This window comes from Crinia signifera, chromosome 1, assembly GCF_055691185.1.
Source record: "Crinia signifera chromosome 1, ASM5569118v1, whole genome shotgun sequence".
In the NCBI taxonomy this organism is placed as follows: Eukaryota; Metazoa; Chordata; class Amphibia; order Anura; family Myobatrachidae; genus Crinia; species Crinia signifera.
Genome location: NC_139217.1, coordinates 367,275,031 through 367,295,219, shown reverse-complemented (window position 1 = coordinate 367,295,219; position 20,189 = coordinate 367,275,031). Strand labels below are relative to the sequence as shown.

Here is a 20,189-nt window from a genome sequence, read left to right as displayed (position 1 = left end):
CATCTATTGTTTCCTATTGTAGTCCACATGGATCGTAAATATGAACAAGTTGTCTAAATGGAAAGAACTGTGGAAAACTCCTGTTTCATGTCGACCCGTTGCATGTTGACCTTTTGACCAAGTCGACCATTATGCTTGTCGACCAATAGTGGTCAATCTGATGGCTGCCGACCCAATCACTGGCAACCTAGCAATTGGAACCAAACAGGTGTGGCATATTCATCAGCATCATAATGTTGTACTATATTTCATAGCGGTTTACTACCTTAATAATGTGAGAGTAAAGACCTTAGGTAGCTTGTTGTTGTTGTTGTTGTGAATTCCAATAATTGCATGGCATGTTTGTGCAACATAAATATGCAGAGGTTATTGTACTTGTGTATTATCACGGCGCCCCTGATATTGATCGCCAATGTTTTCATCGCATCGCATGCCATGCACCCGATGGCATGCGATGCAACGAGATTTTAGTCCCCTATTCCATAAAAAATCGTATAAGCACCCAAATGGGTGCTTTTAAGCACCGTAATGGGTGCTTACAATGTTAAATGCACTCCCACGCCACCCCCCACTATAAACGTGAACCCAAAGCGTGGAGAGCGCAGCGAGTCCACGAGGGGCGGTGGTACGCGTCCTACGACCTTTTCATACCCCCACTATCCATGTCAGCGTGAAGTTGATTTTATAAAGTGTGGCGAGCCCGGAGCGTGGCGAGGGGACGCGGATACCTTCACAGGTATCTGCGTCCCCTCGTGGGCTTCACAGGTATCCTGCGCTCGCCACGCTTCGGGCTTGGTGGCTCACTGCGCTCGCCACACTTTATAAAATCAACTCCACGCCGACGTGGATAGTGGGGGTATGAAAAGGTCGTAGGACGCATATTGCCGCCCCTCACGGACTCGCTGCGCTCGCCACGCTTCGGGTTCACGTTTATAGTGGAGGGGTGGCGTGGGGGTGCATTTAACATTGTAAGCACTCATTAGGGTGCATTTAAGATTGTAAGCACCCATTAGGGTGCTTATACAATTTTTAATCGCATCGCATCGTATGGCATTGTATGCCATATACAATGTCATACAATTTTAAAATTGTATGACATTGTACAACATGACGCGATATCGCGTCGCATCGCATACCATCGCATGTATTCTGCCACAGATGCATGTGAAGGAAGTCTCTGATAGTTGTGAGTGGCAACCCTTATGCAAACAGTGGAAGATAGTGAACTCGCTATGTTAAATTCCCTTAGCAACACCAGTTGCATGTAAGGATCCAGTGAGGAGGATACAATGGTAATGCTTTAGGTAGTTTATTGCTGTACCTTGAGATCATGCACAGATATACCTTGAGGGATGATACATAGAGGTCAAAGCAAAATCCTTTCTGCAGCTCAGGAAAACATGTCTGCTACACATGAGGCTGACACAGGAACTGGAAGTGAGCTTACAGAACAGGAGTAGTCATATGATACATACATATGCTAATTACATTAACTTACAGAGGTAAATATAACATTGGTCAGTAGATGGCAGCAAAGGATAACAAATACATAACAATACATCATATAACATCCATACAAAATGGTGGATTCAACTCGAGAAACCATAACTAGGGCAGCACACTCCCCGTCTGAAATCCGAGGATTTCACTTTACCATTTGACATTATAAATTAATGTCCATGAGATAATCAACGATGGTTCTGACCTGAAAGACAAAATACACAAATACAAAACACAACAATACTGGAATGTGTATATGGAGTAGTCCAATGGACAAGTCTCTCAAGCACGTATCAAGTGATGAATCAAATTAAACAAAGTTCTTAAAGGTGAGTAAGGTATTCCCTTTTCCATCTGCTCCAGAAACAGTAGGCGAGATGTTGAACATGTTTCCACCTCTTCTGATATGGAAGGTTTTCAGGTGGACTAGGAACAGTTTCAAGTTTTTGAGTGTGCAAAGTTGCTGGAGTGAGAATAACAGGGGTCTCTGGATCCGTGGATACAGGAACAAGAGGTCTTGAATTGACGATAGCAGTCACTTCAGCCAAAAATGTGGTTAGAGTCTCATCGGTGAGCCTTGCGATGGCGTGTAGAATATTTAGCCATCTGGAGAAGCATTCAAAGCGATGGCAGCCCAAACCAAATGTTTCTTTGGATCTTGTAATAAGGGTACTTATTTCAGGACGAATGTCTGGGTCGTTGTCAGGGTCTTGGAGACTGAAGACATCTTGTAGGGAAGTTTCTTCAGGCTGGTTCTGCAAGAACTCTGGGCCCGTCAGCCAAGAAGAATTTTTAGAGGCACTATAAGACGCTGGCCTGGTGGCACAATCTGCAGGATTGAGATGGGTTGGAACATAGTGCCATTGTTCAGGTTTAGAGGATTTCCTGATCTTTTCAATGCGGTTACTGACATAAACATAGAAGCGTTTAGTCTGGTTGCTTATATAACCCAGAACAACCTTGCTATCTGTGTAAAACTGAACATCATCTATGTGAATATCCAACTCTTCCTGTATAAAGTCTGCAATCTCTACAGCCAGTACAGTTGCACAAAGTTCGAGCCTAGGAATGGTGTGTTCAGGCCTAGGAGCTAATTTAGCCTTCCCAAATAGAAATCCAACATGAGTTTCATTACAAGAGTCTATTACCTTCAAATAGGCGACAGCTGCTATGGCTTCAGTAGATGCATCTGAGAATATGTGGATTTCCTTTCTCTGACTTGTAGAGATTCCTTCCAAGACTCCCAGCTTCGCAGTTTGTCTGTAGTTGGTGGAGCATCCCAGTCCTCAATAGACTCTGAGAGCTGTCTTAACAGAAATTTGCCTTGCACGGTTATGGGTGCTACAAATCCCAGTGGATCATATAGGCTGTTCACCACTGAGAGGACTCCCAGCTTGGTAAATGGCTTATCTGTACAACTTACTTGAAAGCTGAAGGAATCATGCAACAAGTCCCACTGCAAACCCAGACTTCTCTGTACTGGTGGATTGCCTTGGCCGAGATCCAAGTCTCTAAATTCTGTGGCATAATCGCTGGGTTGAAAAGCTTTCATGACAGCAGCACTATTGGAAGCAATTTTATGTAACCTTAGATGAGCCTTAGAAAGCATACCTTGTGTTCTTTTAAGCAGATCTATAGCTTCCTCTGCTGTAGGTAAAGATTTGAGTGCGTCGTCCACGTAGAAGTCTCTTTCAATGAAGTGTCGGGCATCTTTTCCAAACTCTCAATCGCCATCAGAGGCAGTCCTATGTAGGCCATATGTAGCGACTGCAGGTGAAGGACTGTTACCAAACACATGCACCTTCATGTGGTATTCAACCATTTCCTGGCTGGTATCATTGTCTCGGTGCCATAGAAACCTAAGGTAATTCCTGTGATCTTGTCGTACAATAAAACAATAGAACATTTGTTCAATGTCTGCGGTAATGGCAATTGGCTCCGTTCTGAATCTCATAAGCACTCCTACCAGATTGTTGGTTAGGTTCGGACCAGTGAGGAGAATGTCATTCAGAGATACGCCACAATGCTTGGCACTTGAGTCGAATACCACCCTGATTTGCTTGGGTTTACGTGGGTGATATACTCCGAAGGAGGGAAGATACCAGCATTCTTCATGCTCTTGCAAGGGTGGAGCTAGCTCTGCATGGTTATTTTGAAGTATCTTATTCATAAAGGTCACAAAGTGATCTTTCATTTCAGGCTTTCTTTTTAATGTATGTTGCAATGACATGAATATAGATAAAGCCTGTTCTCGGTTGTTGGGCAGTCTTGTTCTAACATTCCGAAAGGGTAAAGGTGCAACCCAGTGGTTAGATTCATCCTTGCAGAATCCACTGTCCATTATCTTAATAAACTCTTTGTCTTCTATGGACAAGGCTATTCTGTTGTCATCTTGCGTTGTGCAAAACAATGATCTTCCTAAATTATCATAAGGTGTAGGAATTACTTCTGGCACCTGGATGAGGTCAGATAACTTTTCTCTCACTTCATAGTGATGTGAGCATGGCTTGAAGTGAGTTGTGCGACCGTTTTTGAGCACATAAGTTTTAAAAGAGTTAACTTGAGAAGGTTTATGGCTCTTGCCCAGGCACACATTGCCCACAATTACCCAGCCTAAATCGAGTCTTTGTGCATATGGGGCATCGTCTGGACCATTGCAATATTGGCGTACCTTATGGACCCTCAGAATGTCTCTTCGCAGTAATAGTAGAATGTCAGCATTCATGTCCATAGGAGGAATTTCTTTAGCAAGGTGTTTTAGGTGGGGATGATGATGTGCAGCTTCTGGAGTAGGAATTTCTTCTCTTTCATCAGGTATCTGGTCACATTCAATTAATGTTGGTAAGGGTATGTGGGTATTCCCCTTGATTGAGGAGATAACATAGCCAGTGGCCCTTCTGCCGAAAGTCTCTGTATGACTGGAGCAGGTGTCAATGGAATATGGCATTGCTTGTCCCTTTATACCGAAGATCTCAAAGAATTTAGGTTTTGCTAAAGACCTGTTACTCTGTTCGTCTATAATGGCGTACATTCTGGTGGCTTTTTCAGATTGCCCTTCTGGGTAGACCTTGACCAGACAAACCTTAGCACAGCATTTGGGATTGTTCTCTTCCCCACATACTTCCATGCATGATGAGGAAACTGTGGTTGTAGCTGAGTCTTGAGGTTGTAGCTACCCACCATGTTTTTCAATGGGGTTAGGCACTGTTGAAAGTTGTGTGTTCTCTGGAGGTAGAGTGGGATGCATGGCTGTAACGTGTCTATCGCTATTGCATTCGGTGCACTTGACGGTAGCTTTACAGTCTTTTGCAATGTGATCTGAAGAGGCACAACACTTGTAACACACTCCAAGCTCTCTTAAATTATCTCTGCGTTCTTGCAAAGTCTTAGCCCTAAGTCCACGACATTCCTTTAGTGGATGAGGCCTTTTGTGGATAGGGCACATACGACTGGAGTCCCTTTGTTTAAGAGCAGGAGCATCTTGCTTTGTGTAGGAGGGTGCAGTAAGTGGGACGTTAGTCTTACTGACAGATACTGTTCTCCTTAAGTCTCTATGTTTGGTAGCAGTATTATCATACCTTGAGGATGATGATGAAGCTGCTGGAATAGGTTCAGTGAAGTCAAAGCTGGGATCATTCTTCTTCCGAGCTTGGTCACTGATGAATCTGGAAAAGTAAGAGAAAGGGGGAAAGGACACTCTGTGTACTCTTTTGTACCTGGAACCCTGGTCTGCCCATTTTTCCTGCATGCCGTAAGGTAGTTTGGACACCACTGGATTCACACCATGAGCAGTGTCAAGGTAACTCAGTCCTGTCAGACGAGGATCTAACTTGGCTAGCTCTGATTCTTTTAATAGGTCGCTTAGATCCTGGAGCTTGTGGCTGTCTTTGCTAGTTACCTTGGGAAGGCTTGAAGTCTTTTGAATAAGGCACTTTCTATAGCTTCAGAACTGCCATAAGTCTGTTCAAGTCTCTCCCATGCTGCAGCAAGACCTTCCTCTGAGTGGCCGGTATGAACTGCTCTTAATGTCTTGATGCGTTCTGCAGGTTCTAGGCCTAACCAGTTGACGAGCAGGTCAAGTTCTTCCTTGGTGGTGAAGTTAAGATCATGGATTACAGCTTCAAAGGTCGATTTCCAGGCTCTATAGTTCTCAGCACAGTCATCAAACTTTGAGAGACTGGTGTTTATAAGCTCCCTACGTATCGTGTATCTGTCAAGGTCAGACATGTCTGTTCTCCCTTTCCTTGTTGCTGGATGAAGTTGTGGTGCCGCTGGGGCATGTAAGTTCTCTGGCGTATAAGGCTGAGCTATGTCAGGCCAAAATGATGTAGCATAGGGATTAAGCTGTGGTTTAGTTACTGGGGAATCTGCTAGCTTGTAGCTGGAATTACCTTGTCATTGGTAGGTGGCATCACCTGTTGCTGTGTGGTTATGTCTGCATTGAAGATTGGGGGTGGCATCGGTATGCGCAACTTAGAAGCTTCTGTTTTGAGAGCTGAATCTTCATGGTAAGCAGGAGGTATAGGTGTTAGTTGCTTTAGCACATAATCAGCAGTGCGGTCTGCTGGGTTTTCTACTTCTCCTGGGATGTAGTGGTTCAGATCAGTACCTTGGCCTAATGCTTGTTCAAGGACTTTCAGTTTGGCTAAGGCAGCTGCTTCTTCCTTTTCCATTTGGAGGATCTTTGCCTCAGCCTTCATCCGTGCCATTTTTTCTCTTACCTTTGCTTCCTTCTTAGCAAAGGAACTTCTTACACTAGCTTCTTCTGCATCTGCACAGATTTCTATTAGCTTCTCATGTAAAGCTGACCTTCTGGAACAAGACGATCTGGCAGATGAGGATGTAAGCTTGGTTGAAGTTGATCGATGTGACCTAACTTCTTGTAAGTGTGCAATGCGGAATTCTGCTTTATTTTTGGCATCTTGAACTAAAGCATTATTTCTTTGGAGTAGAGTCTCTATCTCAGCTAGCTCTGCTGAGGCATCATCAAAATCAGAATTACCCAGAAATGTGATGTATTTTGCGGACAGTCTCTGGTAGCGATCATAGGCGGTAGATAAGCGATTCAAAACTGCGGTTAACTCTGTTGCATCATTGTTAAAGCGTGGAAGAGCTGTTATGTAGTATTCCACTCTTTCCCATAAGTCATCTAAATTTTCCTTAAATTCGTCTCTGGTTGTCTCAAAAGTCTCTCTAATCTTTTGTGTAGGTTTGAACGCGCGTTTAGGGCGTACATCTTGTTCTTCAGTAAGCTTGAACTCTGCTTCCTGTACATCTGAGTTATCAGAGACATGATGGACTTGCTTTTGTGCAGGCACAGATGAATCCACAGAACCTTTTGTGGACATGTTATAACTTGCTTAGAACTGCCTCTTGAAGGTAGAACTGTGTTTAACATATAGGTGGAGAGTTGAGTTAGAAAGCACGTGTGGCCATGTGTTCTCATAAGATGGTGGCCAGCTCTAAACTTGCTTGCAGACTATGTGTATACATGCAGAGGCTGTAGACTTAGGTTTGCTTTGACTATTCTGCCACAGATGCACGTAAAGGAAGTCTCTGATAGTTGTGAGTGGCAACCCTTATGCAAACAGTGGAAGATAGTGAACTCGCTATGTTAAATTCCCTTAGCAACACCAGTTGCATGTAAGGATCCGGTGAGGAGGATACAATGGTAATGCTTTAGGTAGTTTATTGCTGTACCTTGAGATGATACACAGATATACCTTGAGGTCAAAGCAAAATCCTTTCTGCAGCTCAGGAAAACATGTCTGCTACACATGAGGCTCACACAGGAACTGGAAGTGAGCTTACAGAACAGGAGTAGTCACATGACACATACATATGCTAATTACATTAACTTACAGAGGTAAATATAACATTGGCCAGTAGATGGCAGCAAAGGATACCAAATACATAACAATACATCATATAACATCCATACAAAATAGTGGATTCAACTCGAGAAACCATAACTAGGGCAAGCACAGCATGCCTTTTGGTATGCGATGCGATGGGCACCGTGATAATACATAAGTACCAAGGTTATTTATCCATGCAGATTAACTGCCCATGCTAATTGCTAGTATTACTTGTATGTGTTTAATTCTTGGATATTTTGTTCTTGACTGGGTTGATGTTGTATTACATAATCAATAGATGATGCATTAGATAAGAACTACTGTAAATCCATGTACACATGGTGCATGTGCTAGGCAATTTTGACTACATAGTCAAAATTGCCTTGTAAGTTAGCCAGAATCACACCATGTATGCACTGTGCACGATAGCGCTGCGTGGCCCCGTGGCGTCTCTATCACCCAGCAATATAGACTGTGCAGACAAGGCAATTTTGACTATGGTGCACAGTGTAGTATGTTTGGCCCATGGCCAATTCGGCCATAGTCCTAATCTTCCATGGTCTTAGACAAAATTGGCCATCGGCTTAGTCAAAATAGATTTTCCTATGAAGTGTACATCTGGGCCGCCACTAGAAATGTTGGGCACATACCTCCAGCCGACCGACCCCCCCCCCCCCCCCCCCCGCGCACGCGCCCGCCCCCCGCATGACAGCACCCCGCCTCCCCGTCCCCATTACTTACCATCACCCACGGTGTGCATCGTCCTCCGGCTCCTTCGGTGTCCACAGTCAGTCAGGTCCGGCGCACACACTGCACATTGCAGCCTGCAGAGAACTGAGCCACTCTGTGTCCTAGGCTCGGTGCTCTGCAGGCTACACTGTGTATTGTGCGTGCCTGGCCGCCGGCACTGGGTGGGGGTGGCTGGGTGCGTGGGTCTGTGGGCAGCTGCCCGGGCACCTTCAGAGGCCGGGGCCCGGGACAGCTGTACCCAGGGCACCCCCTGTCGGCGGCCCTGGTGTACACCCCTTTAGACTAGATAATATTTTATCACAGACTGTAGAGGCTAGTATGGGATTTAGTAATCATAGAACTTCAAGTCTGTCTGTTGTTACCCAGTTTTATCACTGTCTACTATTGTAAAGCGCAACGGAATCTGCTGCGCTATGTAAGAAACTGTAAATAAATAAATTATACGTGCATACTGTATTTTAATGCACTAAATAGACTTCATTTTGGAGGCTAACCTTGTTCTTAAACTTGTTATTAATATCAAACCAAAAGTAATGTACATGATTTAATATAACATTTCAATGAATGTCAATGCCTCAGCATTGCCCATGTTATCATGAATGAGAAATCTTCACATTAAACTCTGTCTGAGGGTTAGTTAAGGTTATTTAAAATGTACATTTAAAAGAGGTCATCACACTACAAAGCAATGCAAATTGTTTTTTTTCTCAAGTGGGAAAAAAAAAACAAATTGTCATTGTAGCCTTGCCCTAGGACTCTCCAGAGTAATTACAGTACTGGAGTCTCCAATGTAACTACAACAGATGCGCTTGCATACAAATCTGCTGCATGACCGTTCTTAAAAATAAAGTGCATAGTACAATACATGCAGTATGTGTTCTACTCCTGTACACCGGTGATGATTCAGTGTGTGATACCATAATATTTTTTTATGTATGACCAGAACCTGCACTTCCATATCAAGTGTAGCTACAGATACTTGGGGGGGAATAGCGGCAGGTGCCTATTCAATGCTAAAACCAGTCGGATTCATTTTGTCAAAAATGGCGGTGGATTGACAAATTCACAGCCGGATCTCGACAATCCATGGTCGTTTTTTCTGGCACACCACTTGACAGAACATTGAATTCGGCCTGTCGACAATCGAAATCCAGGATTCAATACCTCCCTTTCTATTTAGAAATTCTGTAGAGAATTTGCATATATTATGGGATTTGTAATGATCTTTCATGTCCTATTGCTCATGCTAAATGTTGATTCAGTAGATGTTTTAGTTGGGGTGCCGTTGCTCCAACAGTTGGGATTCCGACCGTCCGTACACAGACATTGGAATCCCGACTGTAAAATGACCGACAGTCAGGATCCCAACTGACGGGGGCTATTCTCCCTCGTGGGGGTTGTGGTCGCCACCATGCCGGCAAAACATTGACTGAATCCCGACCGCCGGGCTGACATACCACACCTCTGAGAAAGCATATGTCCATTATAACAATAATAGGAGGAAGAATTTCAGCCCATGCAGCAGGAATTGCTTGTTTAATAATGCAGACTTCTCGGCGTAATGAAATCTCAATGTATTACTGGAAACCATGTCTCCTGCACATCACACCCAACCATTTGTCCGTTATTTCACTGTTTTTATCTTCTAACCAATTTGCCTTGCACACATTGGGGCAGATGTATCATAGCAGCGCTTATCGCGCCGCTATGATACTTCCTGCTTCGCCTCAATAGCGAGGCGAAGCAGGAAGGGACATCGACAAGATGTATTAACATCTTGTCTGCCGAAGCGGGGGAGCGTTAACTCCCCCCTTCGGCGATGTCCCTTTCTGGAGATAGCGCATCAGTTAATACTGATGCCCTATCTCCTGTCCCCCGGCCGGCCGCACTGGGCATGCGCGGGATCTCGCTGTTCACGCGAGATCCCCAGCGCAGCCCACAGCTGACAGCAGGGACAGCGCTGTCCCTGCTGTTTAGATAGGGCTTCGCCAGCCTGATGCTGGCGAAGCCAAACCCGGCTTCGTGCGGAACGGTCAGCGATGCTGACCGTTCATACATTCGGCCTGCTATCATTTTGATAGCAGCGCCGATATGGACAGGGGCGCATAGCGCCCCTGTCCATTACCGCACGCTGGCTCCTTCATACATGGGGGAGAAGCGGTATCAGTGCACATAACGTGCGCTGATACCCCTTCTCCCCCATAACGACCCTTCATACATCTGCCCCAGTATGTTTAGCGGAAATCAATAGTTTTCACGTTGTCAATGCTCTGTCAGGATTGGCTTAATGTGTGTCCCTGGTGTAGTGTCACTGGCAGGAAAAATCACACAGCTCAATGTAATAAACATGTAGGCTTTAATGTGTTTTTTTTTTTTCCCCCACATGGACTTGCAAGTAGTTTGTTAGCTGTGGAGAACCAGTACTGGGGGCTGGATGAACTACATGAGATAAGTAGGTTCAGTAAGAGATGCTAGAACTCTTGAGAACAAATAAGTAGTCTTCAGTCAAATCAAGTATCAGGAGGGCTAGATAAAGGGCTTATGCAGGCTGGACACTTACGTATATTTTCCTAAAGCTCCATTGTATGTAGAACTCCTCCCAATAGTAGATCTCATTCTGTGGCAGATGTATTAAGCCTGGTTAAGAGATAAAGTGGCGATAAAGTAGAAGGTTATAATGCACCAACCAATCTGCTCCTATCATTTTTCAAACATAGCTCATTGATTGGTGCGTTATCACCTTCTACTTCATCTCCACTTTATCTCTTCACCAGGCTTAATACATCTGCCCCTCTGTGTTTAACCCCAAAACACTGCCTGGCCTCAATATCCTCTATTAAGGTTTATTGTACATTGTAGCTCTGGATATGATTGTGAAATTGATAGATGGAGTAAGTGTAACGAGAAAGCGGAATATAAATAAAATAATTTATTAATAATATTTATAATGGAAAACCACAATGAGTGTGGACAACCAGTTTAGCTATACAACCAATGTGTATTGTGTTATGCTGGTGCTGCAGCTCTGCAGAAATTTTGCTACTCTATTTTTAGTAGTTTTGCCAAAAGTGCGACGAAACTTTACTTGTATCAAATGACATCATACAGTTTGAGTATCCCTTATCTTAAATGCTTGGGACCAGAAGCATTTTGGATAACTGATTATAGGTAATTCAGAATTTTTTTTTTATTTTTTTTTATTTTAATGAGGTATCTTGAGGACCCATGTGTGAACACAAAATCCATTTATGTTGTATAAACACATCAAACACATGATCTACACACAAATATATATTTTATTTGTGCATGAAACAAAGTTTGTGTACTATCTCAGGCACTGAATTTGAATGCTAAGCAATCATTTTCTTGCACATATTTAGGGTCCGTAACATATCATGTTTGTATTGACAGCTACAGATGCCCCCAATTACAGTTGTCCCTAGTAGTGCCAGTTACATAGCATGTCCCCAGTAGTGCCAGTTACATAGCATGTCCCCAGAGTAGTGCCTGTTACATATCACGTCCCCAGTAGTGCCTGTTACATATCACGTCCCCAGTAGTGCCTGTTACATATCACGTCCCCACGTGCCAGTTAAATTTCAGAAACTATGGTTTTCAGGATAATTTTGATAACCGATACCCAGATAGGGTATACTCATCCTGTATTACTAAATGTAACATGCCTAAGCATTGGAAATATATTCATTTATTTGTGCACTGGATACATGTAGAAAACTGCATTCTATTGTAAAGCGCAACAGAATCTGCTGCGCTATATAAGAAACTGTAAATAAATAAATAAATTCTACAATGCCCAATATCTCCTATCTTTATAGGCTATGTCTTTGGAAGTTCCGGTGCTGGCAAGGGATATACCAGGAAATTCTGCAATAATAAAACATGAAGATACAGGCTTGCTCTTTTCAACCCCCCAGGTAACATAGAAATTAAATCCATTTTTAAATTGTAATCTGACTGTGGTTCAACCTTGTTCTATCCATCTCAAACATCTGAATGTTTTATGTTGTTGTTGTTGTTATTTTAATGTAATCCTCCTACATTTTCAAAGTAATCATCCTAAGGTGTTTGGAAATTGAAATGTTGCCCATAGCAACCAATCTACTTATCGGGTTACTATGGCAACATCTTCACTTCCAAAAAACCTGCACTTAAGTAAATATATCTCCAGCAGTCCAGGTTTTAGTGATATCCATGCTTGACCACAGATTACTTAATTAGTAAGTCAGTCATTTTGATGTAACCATCTGTGCTGAAACCTGGATAGTATGTTAGTGTGCCTTGAGGGCCAAGGTTGGAACTCCTGGAACAGTTATTATATTCTAGGGCTGGATACACACCTATAGATCTATCTGTCCAATCTGCCTGGTGGGAACAAAAATCTGGTAATATATGGGAGCAAGTGTGAATCGAACATTTTCTCCCAATCACTGGAAACAGACAGTGGTCATTCGGTAAATTGGTTGAATTCATATGATTTAATATAATTATCTGAACAATCGTTTTTGTCCATTTTCCAGTGTTTGGGAGCAAATGGTTAATTGCCATTTGCTCCCATACATTACCAGATTTTTTTCCCCACCAGACAGATTGGAAGGATAAATCTTTGTGTGTACCCAGATTAATGCAGTATAATATACTGTATTGTCAGATACCTTTTCTAGCAACATAATGTCATTGCCCCCAAGCATTTGGGTGTTGGTATGTATACCTCCCAAACTATCTGCGTCAGTACTCACATGTTTTATATGTCCTAGCAGTCTGCATCTCATGACTGCAATCATCCTAAATAGACAATATCTGGATACTGGCAGAATGTATAAATGACTGTATCTGCTGTTTCTTTATACTGAATAATAGCAATATCACAAATATACTTATTTTGGAGCCATCAATATTGCTATTAGATCTATTTTTTGTTGTTGTTTTTTTAGATTAGCAATATATAATGGTAGCTTTAATGTAATTAACCTTCTTAGATGCAGGAAAATGAGGGATTATATTAGATGAGGATCAATGGGACATATGTGTTAACCCCTTGGGTGGTATGCCCCCAATTTCCGGGCATACCACTTTGCATTAGGTGCACGCCAGTGGTGCCTCCAGCATAGCACTACCTTTAGGGGACCTCCGTCACCCCCCCTCCGGTCGCCCCCCCCCCACACACCCTCTCCGCTCCCCTGCCGCCAGCCACCATTCACTGTTTGCATCATTGACGTAGGCAGCAGGCTCGGGGATGGACGCACGGCTCGGGTGGTGGGGGACTCTGGAGAGTTCAGGCACCCGAGTCCTCCCGAGCCGCCGCAAAACATCCCCGAGCCTGTCACCTGTGTGATGACTGACTGGCGGCAGGGGAAGGGGCAGCAGGGGAGCTCCTGCATACTAGCGCCGGAGGTGAGGGGGGGCGGGGGGTGGTCGGCGGCTTCCTGCTATCTGTGGTGGCTTTTGCTGGCCCTAGTAGGTTTGTCCTGCCCCGGCAAAACCCACCACTCAAGGGGTTAAGCCTGATAAAGTGGAAGGGGATAATGCACCAGCCAATCAGCTGTGTTCCATAATTACAGGAGTTTTTTGACTGGTGCATTATCACTTTTCAATTTATCCCCGCGTTATCACCACTTTATCACTTGTCCAGGCTTTAATACATCTGTCCCCAAAGTATCAGCCATGAGATTTGAATACTACATAGTAACAGAAATACAGAGCTCGCTGCTGCATATCATTTTTGTAGTATACTTTTATACAATGTAAAAGATTATTCTGGTCACTCGACAAATTTGACTATTGACGTTTATCCACCGCACGATGATCTAGCTGACAGACTGGTCTGAAATCACCATGTGTGCAGCCAAAACAGACGCTCTACCAGAGAATAAATCAGATGGGAAATGAGTTGGATCATGGATATAGAGCCAGTTGGCAGGTGACCGCTGATGGCCTGTGTGCGCGTACATCAGGGAATTGCACGAACGTGCTCCCCTGTCACATTTGTTCAGAACAGCCATTTTTGTGGCCAAGAGGGAAATAGATTTATATTGCTCAGCGCTTGGGAAAGTCGGCAGGATCAGTCCGTCTGGGGCCACTTTTCTGTAAAGTACAAACTAAAACCTCTGTTCATGTCATACCAATTATATTTCTTCGGAAAAATCAGACTGAATAGGAAATGCTGCTTCACTCCACTTTTTAATATTCAGTTTATCTATATGCTGAAACAGATTATCCTTGTATTTGTAAGGGGTTGGGACATTTGGTCGACCATAAGAAGGTCAACATTCATTAGGTTGACCACTTAATGTCAACAGGCCTTAGGTTGACACATTTAAAAGGTTGACATGGCTTTAAGTTGACCGGGACATTAGGTCAAAAAGCATTGGGTTGACATGGGGAGGTCGACACAGCCATCATGTACACCGTATCAGTGCACTGCATACACTCGCCATGCTCCAGGCACACTATTCTGATCTCCGTCCACGCCCTAGTGGATGGTAGGGCATGAAATACCGCCGGTCATGTCGGCTGAAAAACCCATGTTGAACTTTTCACTGTCGACCGGTCCCCATGTAGATCCAAATGCCTTTGTCCAACCTAATGACCCTGTCGACCTAAAGCCATGTTGACCTTTTTCATTAAGGCCTTCCTGTGGTCGACCTAGTGACCGTGTGTGTGCCTTCTGTAAGCATTGAGTCAGCACATGACAAAGGTCTTGCAACACCTTGCGCTTGGAAAAACATGTTCCTTTCAAATCAATTTAGCGCTGAGAAGAATGCAGTCATACACTGTATTGATCGGGTGCACTTGCCAAAGGAAAAACTCTGAAATCAAATAAAAAATGCTCTTAAAGGCATGTAGAGGAAGAAAGGTCAGGGAGATGTCTACATACCTACATTAAATAGGATTGTGCGATTTCTAGAGGGAAATTACACTTATTAAGTACATTCTGTTGCCTGCGTTCAGAATGATTGACTTTTCTGGTTCATGCAAGTGTTTGGAACCTGATGGAATTACAGGCTATTTTTTTGCAAGTTTATCACTAAAATGTGTTGGAAGGGAAGTATATTATACTTTTTCTTCAGCTTGTGCATGTGAATTTTGTTTTACTTGTTTTGCTAGATGTTTAAAGCGGTTACATTTGGCTATACTTTGAACTGCCCGGAAGCGAACAGTCATTTTAATTTACTGTTGTAGCATAAGGAATACTGTGGCTAAATTCCATCAGCCGCTAAAGCAAACATTGACCGTACGTTTCAGACCAAATTAATGGGATAATTCGGTTATGGAAATACAGGATAGATTAGAAAACTACAGGGTGCACATGCCTGTATGAGAATAGCATGTGGCTATAGCATGCAGGTACTGTATGGTGGCAAGACAAATGAACAGCATTTACAACGGCATCATGCATGCAATTCTGTGTCACTGGTCACTGTTATTTTACTGTGTTGCATAGAGACAGGAGTTCTCGATGTCCTGGTTCTCACAGTGTGGTGCTGGTTATTGCAGAACTCTGACTCTTCATGCCTGTACTGTAGAAACAAATATCTATGAAAATAGATTTCGGTCATCTGTACAAATTTCCTGCTTGACGCAAGGGATATTTGCATAGCTCCCAACTTTGTAGGGAAAAGTGTAGGGGTTTCAGAAAAGGATTGTGGTCTTGGGAAAAGGGGTGTGGTTTCACAATTGCGAACATTCCTGAAAAACCATGCCCCTTTTCTTAAGACCGCGCCCCTTTTAGGGAGCTCAACTTTTCCACTGTTTTGTCACTGTCAATTACATAGCCAGATCTTTGGTAACTGCTGGCCATACCCCATCTCTCTCTGCCTTTGTGACTAGATGCTGTACTGATGGAGGGTCTCCCAACTCCCCCCCCCCCCCCACTGTAAAAATTGTTATAGATTGTTGGCATTATAGGGTGCTGTGACTTACTGTTTGGGAAATGTGTTATGTAGCCATAATGCAAAGATAAGTGGCCAAAAGGCAAGATACACAACTGTGTAGTGGATGCACTCCTCTATGCAGTCATTCAACCTGGTATCCAGTTATTAGGTCAACAGTCAGGAGATCGACATGGACGACAGGTCAACACATTCAAAAATGTGACATGAAGAAAGGTCAACATGAGTTTTTCATTATTGATTATTTTTTTAAAGAACGACTTGTTGATACTTTACCATTCACGTGGGCATAGATTTAGTTTAAAAATTAAGAAGAAAGGAGTGTCAGCGCTGGCTATGCCAATAATTGAATCAGGCGGTTCTCAAAAGATATAACAAATTTAATAAACATAAAAAATACAATATAAATGGAAATAAATGTATTAGATAAAAAGGTGTGAATCAATTGGCTGAATGTCCAATTAATAATCTTTAAAAGTATATCACCGGGATATTTGGGTTTGGTGGCACTTATTAACTGACAACCAATGTTACCATCCTGGGTGGTCTGGTGTATAGATGTGTCCAGACTGGTGACTGAAAGTGTCCTGAGTTGTCCTATATTTTCAAGGACTCACGGTTCCCACTTGTGCAGACTTCCTCTTGTTTTTGCTGGAATAATTAGGGATCAGGCGGTTATCCCAAATGCGATTGATCCAGTTGAATATCGAGGGACATCTGTGGGTAGGTCGGACAGGTCACCGATTCAGCAAGGATGGTGTCAGTATGCCAGGTTTATTGCAGCTCAACGCGTTTCCCCGGAAGGTTTGTGCATCCGGCTTCCTCAGGAGCTTCCTGACTTGCTCCTGAGGAAGCCGGATGCACAAACCTTCCGGGGAAACGCGTTGAGCTGCAATAAACCTGGCCTACTGACACCATCCTTGCTGAATCGGTGACCTGTCCGACCTACCCACAGATGTCCCTCGATATTCAACTGGATCAATCGCATTTGGGATAACCGCCTGATCCCTAATTATTCCAGCAAAAACAAGAGGAAGTCTGCACAAGTGGGAACCGTGAGTCCTTGAAAACATAGGACAACTCAGGACACTTTCAGTCACCAGTCTGGACACATCTATACACCAGACCACCCAGGATGGTAACATTGGTTGTCAGTTAATAAGTGCCACCAAACCCAAATATCCCGGTGATATACTTTTAAAGATTATTAATTGGACATTCAGCCAATTGATTCACACCTTTTTATCTAATACATTTATTTCCATTTATATTGTATTTTTTATGTTTATTAAATTTGTTATATCTTTTGAGAACCGCCTGATTCAATTATTGGCATAGCCAGCGCTGACACTCCTTTCTTCTTAATTTTTAACCCATTGGGGTCTGAAAACCCCATGTCAGCTGCTGTTTGGTTGCGCACCACGCACACACATTCTTTTTTCTATAGATTTAGTTTATATTAGTGTGCCGAGCACAGCAAGGCACCGTGCCTGAAGCATGGCGAGTGCAGAGGTACACTTATACAATGTCCATGTCGACACAGACCCAAAAAGCATAAACTTATGGTGACCTTTTGCTTGTAGACATTTTGTCCATGTTGACCTAATGTATGTCGACCTTTTGACCATGGCGATCTTCTGACTGTAGATTAGGGGCGGGGAACCTTTTTGGGGCCCAGGGCTGTTTTTTATGGGGGAAGTGCTTCAGGGGCCATATATAAGAAATATTAAACAATCCACTTACAAATTGTCCTGCGGCAGCCGTCCCACGCTCCGGCGGCTGCCGCTGAATAGCACTCCCAGTGTCCGGCTGCTGCAGATTAAGAGTCATCTCGCGAGAGCTACCGACCTCTCGCGAGATTTCCCCTGTACTTGACTCCCTGCAAAGCTGCCGGGGCGGTTGGGCAGGCCACACAGTCCGGCTACGGGGGCTGTCTACAGCCCAAGGGTCGGAGGTTCCCCACCGCTGCTGTAGACCAATAGTGGTCGACCTTTTGACTGTCGACCTAGATACCTAGACCTAATATACCATAACCATACTACAAACTATGACATCACACTACATCTATAGCAACAATTTCATATTATAACACATGATGCCATTGCTGCCGTTGGATCCTCCCATGTTAATATCCTCCCACTCTCCTCAACCCTCCTAAACTCTGGTGTTCTGGATTCAAAAATACTAGGTAATAATTGCAGAAGGCTAAGGCCTGTCTATATGATGTACTGTACAGACTTTTAGATCAGACTGTGGATCCATGGGCGCTGGGGCTAACCATGTCACTTTTGTGCCTGCTTACTCATATTTCCTGTAAGAAGGTGTTAGCGCATAGGCAAGGGGTCAAAGATCGAGGGATAGAGGCAGAGTATGGCATGGACATCAATATGGGGCTGAAAATAGGAGAAGACAACATAGATGGAACTCCATTAATGAGTGGATTTTTTTTATGATGTCTGCTTACTACTGTACTGCGAGCATCCACCCTTTGTATAGTAAAATCCCATGTGACTGTATGTGGTAGCGACCACTCCTGCAGCCATCATCATTAGTTTCTGGTTATGTTAGGTGCAAGAGATGCGGCTGAAACAAGTCCCACCTCTGTCTCAATGCTGCAGATGGACAATTGGGTCCACGGACACAAAAACAACACTCCAGTTACACCTCCACAAGAAGGACTGGTTATGTCAATTCGCATGGTGGCCACCCAGATACACCCATTTTACATATAGTGCTGTCGGCTATAAGATAATAAATGCACTAGCAATCTCCGTCTTTGTCGGCAACCTGATCAGAGCATGTGAAAAAGCCCATTTGTGTTCCCAGTTCAGTTAACCCTTCTCCTGCATTACCTTTACGTATACGTATAGACCATAATTACCCCAATCCTAATCATACCCACTACATTGACCCACACCGATGTTTCTCTATTCAGGTCACTTTATTTTTTTGCTTTGCGGATCTCTGCCCTGGCTCATGACAGGGCAACCTAAAAAGCCTGATAGATGTTGCCTTTGTCCATGACCCAAGAAGACTATAGCTTGTGTCCCTGGGACCAGGCTGTTTGGTGTATTTTGATTTGTGCATTTTGAACATTCAGGGATTTTGCTCTAGTTTTAAATTCTCCTAACCTGAATATATATAAATGTGTAGTCCTACATATTGACGTATGTTAAGTAATCATAAATATGTACACATCCACTATTTTTACTACTACTACTACTACTAAATTTTCTAAAGCTTCTAAAAGTGAAAAGTAGGGATGATGCCCATAATAAAATTATTTTATCATTTTCTGAAGCACGTATGATCTCTTGGTCTGATCCGATGCGCACAGGACTGCCCATCAGAACGGACTTTAAACACATGCTATTTGTGCCAATTTCACCCAATTTCTCTGCCGATCCACCAGAATTGGGTGAAATAGGGCCCAAATTGCATAGTGTATGGGATGCAATTATTTATTTAAAGGTTCTTATAGAGACAGGCACCAGTAAAAGCATAACAGTACCACCAAGTTGCAAGTCCAGAAGGGAAGCTAATATAACACATGAGAACCTCTGAGGGTTATGTCGGTGGTACGTAAAAAAAAAATATTTCAATATAAAATTTTTGTTTGATAGGCTTGCCTGAAGAGATGAGTTTTCAGAAGCTGACTATAGAGAGAGAAGTGTTATTGTTCATTATGTAATCTCTTGATCCACTTAGTGATGTGACTTTTTTTAAGCATAATTTCAGCATTTTAGTCAGTTAAAAAAAAAAAAAATATGACTTAAGCCAGTTTGATCAGACAATAATTGATTGATGATTGGATAGTGTGTATGCAGCAGCATCAGCCAATAAATGGCTTCAAACTGCAACAGTCAGATTGGATTGGTATGGGTGCACAGTCAGATTTACAGTATTGGATCGTTACACACTATCTGATGATGTTTACCAAGCTTCTGTAGGTAACAACACTGGAATTGTATAATGTTACCAAATCCTTTTGATCCTCCTTATGCGGATGAGGGTAATTGCCGGGTCGCAAACCCCGCGTTTCCAACCCTGGTAAACTCCAGCATCAGCGACCCGGGATTTAAGACCTGGGTTGACCCTTTCACACTGAAAAAATTGTGTAGAACTGCTTCACCCGGTCTGAAAGTGGTAATAGTCGGTTATATGTACAACT

The 20,189-nt window shown here is 43.2% G+C and overlaps 1 protein-coding gene across 2 annotated transcripts in view; it reads left to right on the top strand.

Moving 5' to 3' along the window:
• GLT1D1 (glycosyltransferase 1 domain containing 1) overlaps positions 1–20,189 on the top strand; it is a 116,805-nt gene that overhangs the window by 73,438 nt on the left and 23,178 nt on the right. For both annotated transcript variants that reach the window (XR_014444700.1, XM_083150553.1), the window contains exon 11: positions 11,945–12,043. Coding sequence is in view for 1 of the 2 variants with exons in the window: in XM_083150553.1 (XP_083006679.1) it covers positions 11,945–12,043 (99 nt within the window). In the remaining variant the exon portion in view is untranslated. The remainder of the gene's footprint in view (positions 1–11,944; positions 12,044–20,189) is intronic.